Source organism: Aulonocara stuartgranti (genome assembly GCF_965226115.1).
Source record: "Aulonocara stuartgranti genome assembly, chromosome: 18".
Classification (NCBI taxonomy): Eukaryota; Metazoa; Chordata; class Actinopteri; order Cichliformes; family Cichlidae; genus Aulonocara; species Aulonocara stuartgranti.
This window is the reverse complement of record NC_138954.1, coordinates 4,689,615-4,696,645: the sequence shown is the minus strand read 5'-3', so window position 1 is coordinate 4,696,645 and position 7,031 is coordinate 4,689,615. Positions and strand designations below refer to the sequence as shown.

Below are 7,031 nucleotides of genomic sequence, written 5' to 3'. Positions count from 1 at the left end.
AGTCTGTGGGTGCAGACGGAGGTGAGGAGCACCACAGGCGGCAGAGAACTGTCTGTAGCCCCGGAGTGAGGCGTCGTGAACCGAAGCAGACAGCGAACTGTGGCACAGTGCAGAAAACCGAAGCTTTCCCTCCCTGTTTGGTTTTGATGTGTCTCATGAAAGTCTATTGTTAAAAGTTGACCTTTAAAAAAAACGGACGCACTTGTTTGATTAGCTGCTCTCTGATTTTAGCCTGTTAGCTTACAGACTGAGCTCAGATCGTTCCTGTGTTAGTTCATTGAGAACATCACAGTTTTACATACCTGCTGCGTGACTTCATCTCGGGTCTCCGGCTGATATACAGCAGTCTGAGCCAGTGGCGGATCTCATCATCCTGGACGACTGTTTTTAATGTTTTTAACCACGGAGATTTCTTCTGCATCATCAGTCTCTCATTGTTAAACTCTCCCAGAAACTGAAGACAGTTGTGCCATTTCCGCGCTTCTTGTTCTTCTATTGAGTAGACGGCAGACTACACATGTCCAAGGGTAATACTGTCCTCCTCAGGCCATTGGCATCAAGTCAAAGCCTTAAAGTCTGGTACTTTGCGCATGGTCATTTTTTACGAACAGCAGAATCACAAGACAAAGCGTGCCAATGTTTATACTTTTCACTGTGACTGCCAAATAGATGAAAAAGTAGATGTTAAAAAACAACTTATAGTTTTGTCATTGGGCTGGTAGAAAGCTATGAGTTTCTGTCCCTTTGTCTGACCTTAGAGACTTATTTTAAAAGGAAACATTACAATCCTTTAAAGCAAGTATTTTCACCTCTGTTCCCCCCTCTGTACTTAGCTTTTTTGTTGTCATGTCAGTAATTGTCCAGTTGATGGCTCCCTTGGATCACAAGCCTGTCTCATGAGTCCAAGTGAATATATTCTTAATAAACAGCTTTGAAGAATTTGTGACCAACTTTGTTTAATTCGGAACATCATCATCATGAGTCAAACTCACTCTTGGATCTACAAAATATTTAACAAAAACAAACATCACTGAATCATAAGGTATTTGCTCCAACTCTTAGTCCAGAAACACATGAGTGAACTAGATCAGCTGCTCCTCCAGTTCAGCTGTGGATTTATATCATTATTTATATTTGTAAAGTGGATATGCAGTTTTTCAGTACTAATATAAGCATTTTATATCATTGCTTTATTGACAGATGTTTGGTGTTCAAGGTCAGGCATCAGTTTGAAAAAAACAAACAAACACACTGAGTTGAACTTGAACTTCCTACTGACAAAAACTAAAATTGGTGCAAAAATAACCAGAAACATATAAGAAGCATCCTGGAGGTGCTGCAGACAAGATAGGACCAATAACATGTCAACAGGAAATCCTTTTTACTAATTTGTTTATTTCTTTTTAGATTTTTACTCTCCATTTTAAGCCATGATGTTTGCTGATACTGTGTTCCTACTGTTTGTTCTCATTAATAGTTCTGTTTTTAACATTCTGTGCTGAAGCTGGAGGAAATGTTTCTACAGTGTCAGATGATACAGCTCCAAACTAAATAAGTGACTAACTAACGATGCTTTAATACACTTTACTATAAATTATGATATAGTGCACTTTCTTAAAATTTCTTATTGCTCTGTAATTAATTGTTTTCTTTATAAATGTACAAATGAGAATAAAATCTGTGTGATAAAGGAAGGTCTGTAGACTTCTCTGTTAAGATCAGTGAAGAGAAACAACAACATACAAATACCTAAGAAAAATATTCAGTAAACATTTAGAAGATAGAGAAGTTTATGTTGTCATGTGGAGAAATTTTTCAAATAAAAATATCCATAAGCATTGATAGTCTCCATGGCTGAACAGACACAGGAAAGAGCTCCACCTATAAAACGTAAAAACATCAAGACAACATGTTGAAGATGTCGAGGTACTGCCCATAATGTTTGACTGACATCTGATTTATGTGCAGCACATAAATACCACAATAATGATGGAGAGAAACTAAAAGGGAACTAAAATACAGATTTAAACTTACAACAATATGAAAGACTTCAGTCTATTTCACTTTAATCAACTCAGCAGTGTCTCCATTATAAAGCCTCAGTCCAGCATAGAGCGGCTGAGTGAATGTGGTCTGGACTCTGTGGAGGAGAGTCATGGTTTCAGAGACGCTGTAGAAGGACAAAATACCTGCTCTGTGATCCAGGTACACTCCTACTCTGGAGGAACGAGGACCTGAGACAGGAGTTTCAATGTTGTTGTACCAAAATATATATCTGTTGTTGTAACAATCTAATGACCAAGATTTGTCATTATATCCAAATCCACATTCATTACCCCATCCTTTTCTGCTGATATTCTTGTATGCGACTGCTACTCGACCTCCTCCCCCTCTCCACTCCACCTCCCAGTAACAACGTCCAGTCAGACTCTCTCTACTCAGGACCTGCAACCATACAGTGAATCTGTCTGGATGATCAGAATAAGACTGTTGTTGATCCATTAATGTTGCTTTTCTGTTCCCCTCTGATAATAACAGCCATGTGTTTGCTGTGTTTGGATCCAGTGTGATTTCACATGAATATTTTAAGAATCCAGCTCTGGTCTTTGGCTCTGGTGGATCTGACAGTAAAACATCCACTTCAGTGACTGTCAGTGAGATGTTTGTCCATTCCTCTCTCAGAATGTCCTGTAGTTTATCTCTGACCTCTGACACAGCTGCTGTCACATCCTCAAAGTAGCTCAGAGGACGGATATTGATGCTGGATGAGTCTGTAGACTCACTGAGTGCTGACAGTGAGGGGTAGTTGTGTAGAAACTGGATGTGATCCTCTGTGTGTGAGAGCTGCTTCAGCTCAGCATCTTTCCTCTTCAGCTCAGTGATCTCCTGCTCCAGCTTCTCCTGAAGCTCTTTGACTCGACTCACTTCAGTTTCCTGCTGGGATCTGATCTGCTGCTTCACATCAGAGCTTCTTTTCTGGATGAGATGGATCAGCTCAGTGAAGATCTTCTCACTGTGCTCCACTGTTTGATCAGCAGACTGATTGATGGCCTCCACCTCCTGTTGAAGCAGCTTCACATCTTTCTCTCTGTCCTGGATTCTCTGCTGGATGTTTTGTCGACTCACCTCCAGCTCTCTCTGCCTCTCAGTCCTTTCTGCTGCAGCTGAGACTGTGTCGTGGCCTTTATGTTCATCCACAGAGCAGAGATAACAGATACTCTGCTGATCAGTACGGCAGAACATCTTCATCACCTCATCATGACGAGAGCAGATGTTCTCCTGGAGCTTCTTGGAGGGCTCCACCAGCTTGTGTTTCTTTAATTGAACCACATCATAATGAGTCTGAAGGTGTTTCTCACAGTAAGATGCCAGACAGACTAAACAGGACTTGAAGGCTTTCATTTTTCTTCCAGTGCAGACATCACAGGCCACATCTTCAGGTCCAGCATAGCAGTGATCAGCAGGAGCAGCTTGGAGTCCAGTCTTCTTCAGCTGCTCCACTAAAACTGCTAACATGGTGCTTTTCACCAGGACAGGCCTCGCTGTGAAAGTCTGTCTGCACTGAGGGCAGCTGTAGATTTTCTTCTTTTCCTCTTCATCCCAGAAGCTTTCAATACACTTCATGCAGTAGCTGTGTCCACAGGGAAGAGTCACCGGATTCTTCAGTAGATCCAAACAGATCGAACAAGAGAAGGTTTCTCGGTCTAGCTGAACTCCTTTCTGCGCCATTTCTCCTCTCAGTGTCAGTGATTGTGTAAGTTTCACTTCCTTAATATAGAAACTGGTCTGATCTGAACAACAAGTGTTGCTGCTGTGAATGGGGCCTGCCAGCTCTAACACATGTTGGTTACACCCATCTTCATAATGTAGATCTAAAGGGGAGGGAACACAGAACGATATGGACAGACAGGAGGTGCTGAGCTAGAGAGCAGGAAGAAGAGGAAGGGTTTTCATGCTGCGATTCATTCCAGAAAGCAGGAAGAGGCTCTGTGTTTAATTGTTTTTCTGTTCAAACCTTTAACTAAATAATATAAATGTCAATAACTGGATGCCTCTCTATTCTTTTTGTTAATCTGCTAAATGAATAGTTTGTTTCTTTTAACAATTCAAATAGCAGAAATGAACAGCTGACAGCTTGTCAGACTCAGACTGTAAACCATAGAGACAGTTTATATATACATTTAGTCAGGGCAGTGCAGAGATGTTTAAAGGGGCGGGTGCTCACAGTTAAAAAGGGCACATAGAAGCAGGCTGAAGAACAACAACCCACATTCATCAAGAATCTAATATGGAATCACATCACACTACATCACTGTCATCAGGTGGGCACAATGCAAAGCAAACGTAGCCCATTTTTTACCTGATGGGGTACAATGTTGCTGTTTGGGGGGTTGCTTCTGCTCTTGCTGCTGATAGTGCTGGAGGGCAGGGCTGTGTTGATCTGAGACTGTAGAGATTAAACAGTCCACAGGAGAGAGGGTAGCTGATTAAACAAGTGTTATGAGATAATAATAAAACGCAAAGATTTGTTGCCTTATGGTTCCAAGCGCCGTGACCAAACTGGGAAATAAACTAAGCTCTGCCTGTGAATCACTCTTTGCCTCTCTTCTTCCTTCCATCTCCTCATCTCATCTATCACATTCCACTTGCTGTCCATCTGAGAACGAGGCACAGTTTGCTATTGAATTCATCTATTATTTAATTATACATTTTAACAACTCTTGCACCTAATCCATAATAAAGCAATGATAGAAAAATGTTATAGAACAAAAACTTTGTGTTTATTATGTCTGTGAAGGTTCTCAGTCATCCAGGTCATCGTAGTCAAATCAGCTTGCAAAGAAAAGCGTCTGGACTTGTTTAAGTTGCTTGAAGACTGTTGAAATCTCCCAATTCTTTGAATCTTTGGGCTGAAGGAAGGACAATACTCGGTGTATAAATGCTCAATCAACAATCATTTATTTCCATACAATTCAACAGTCAGAGCATTACAACGTCCGGACGGGAGAGATGCCTGCAGAGGTTCGACAGCATGTCTCAAAATGGTAGCAACTTTCACAGACTTTTATAGCTAGTCACAGCCCCCCTCTTTGTCATAAAAGCTGCATCTTCACATGTTTTTCTAATTCTTAGCGAGCCTGGCTCCTGACCTTGCCTCCCTGTCTTTCTGTGTGAAGCAGGAAGGGGGGTAAGGAATGTGGTTTTATCTCTTCTGCCCAGACACCTAGTTGGTCTGTGCACAGATTTTTGCCAATTTGTTTTTAAGATTTTGGTTCATTCTTTCCACTTTTCCCTGAGATTGTGGATGGTAAACTGTACCATATCTATGTTGCAACCCCAACATACATTCCACCTCAGCGAGATCTCGATTTTTAAAGTGAGTGCCATTATCTGATCTTACCTTCTCTGGGAATCCATGCCAGGGGACATAATAATTCACCAGACATTTGATCACTGTTTTACTATCCTCTCTGCGTTTTGGCCACGCCTCTGGCCAGCCAGTCAGACCATCCACACACACCAACAGATATCTAAACCCTCGAACAGTGGTTATCATGTCAGTGTAATCAATCACAATTTCCTGGTCTGGTCTTTCTGGCAAAGGAAACTTACCCATTTCTGGTTTCACGGTGGGCTTCGGATTGTATTGTCCACAAATCAGGCAGGTTCTCACATGTTCCCTTACCAGGTTTTTCATGTAGGGATGCCACCAATGACACAAATCCCTTTCCATCTGGGCCACTCCCACATGACCTAGCCCATGAGCTTCTTTGATTTTCTCCTGGGCCACTTCTGCTGCGAGCACTGGCCGCCCATCGGGCCCTCTCCACAATCCTTCTGATTGTACGGCCCCTCTTTCCTGCCACACCGCCTTTTCCTCGGGTGAGGCTCCTCCTTGCGCCTTTTCGATGTCCTCTTGCTGTTGGGCTGGCAGGTCTCCCCATTCCATACCCATACTTACCATTTGTTTTCCTTCCTTATAGCCTGCCGCCCGTTTTGCTTCCTCGTCGGCTGCTCTGTTTCCTTTCGCCACCCAAGTGTCAGACTCGTCATGCCCTTTACACTTTATGATAGCGACCTCCAGAGGTTCTTTCAGAGCGTCCTCCAGCTGTCTCATTTCCTCCTCATGTTTGATCGGTTTATTTGTGGCTGTTCTGAATCCAGCCCTCCTCCATTGCCCCAGCTCCACATGTGCTGCTCCAAAAACATATGCTGAGTCAGTATAAATGTTAACTCTTTTTCCTTTCCCTAATCTCAGAGCTTCTATCACTGCAATAAGCTCTGCTCTCTGTGCTGACTGAGGCCCTTCTAATGTTCCTGATTTCTCCACCAGCAGCTGGTCTCCAACTCCTTTCACCACTGCATAGCCTGTTTTCAATCCTTCACTCGGATCTCTAAAACAACATCCATCTGTAAAATAATCATCTGCCTCACTCACCGGTTCTGCTCTCAAATCAGACCTTACTTTCTCTTCAACCTCTACTATTTGTGTACAGTCATGAGGTGTCCCCCCCCCCATTTGATCTGCCATGTTAATCCCTTCATGTGTGAAGGTCAAGTTTGGAGACTCCAGAATCTTAGTCAGTCTCTGCTGTCTCAGTGGGGTCATTGTAAATACCTGTGAGTTCACATAGGCCACCACACTGTGTGTTGTGAGCACTTTCAGTGGGTGCCCTCTCACAATGTGAGCCACTTTCTGAATTATTTTTGCTACCCCTGCTGCATGTTGTGTGCACATGGGGTGTCTTTTTTCTGTGTTATCCAGGCCAATGCTGATATACATCAGCACTTGTCTCTTTCCCCCTTTTTTCTGAAACAACACACCATTTACTACTCCATTTGTTTCAGAAACATCAACTGAGAAATCAGAGTTATAATCGGGGATTGCCAAATCTGCTGCACGAGACAGGGCCTGCTTTAATTCAATGAACCGCATTTCAGCTTCAGTGGTCCAGTTGAGATTAGCTGTGAGATCTCTCATGCCGTGTTCTTTCACCAAATCCCTCAAAGGTTTGGTTTTGCCCACATAG

At 42.8% G+C, this 7,031-nt stretch overlaps 1 protein-coding gene across 1 annotated transcript; it reads right to left on the bottom strand.

The window, feature by feature from the left end:
• Positions 1-952: 952 nt before the first annotated feature.
• On the bottom strand, positions 953-3,889 carry LOC309694543 (tripartite motif-containing protein 16-like). The gene has a single exon (XM_082514723.1). The coding sequence runs from the start codon at positions 3,727-3,729 to the stop codon at positions 2,056-2,058; it is 1,674 nt and encodes a 557-aa protein (XP_082370849.1). The 5' UTR covers positions 3,730-3,889; the 3' UTR covers positions 953-2,055.
• Positions 3,890-7,031: the final 3,142 nt, after the last annotated feature.

Excerpts from the sequence above, each read along its gene's own strand:
- LOC309694543 (XM_082514723.1), bottom strand. The coding sequence starts at position 3,729 with ATGGCGCAGAAAGGAGTTCAGCTAGACCGAGAAACCTTCTCTTGTTCG.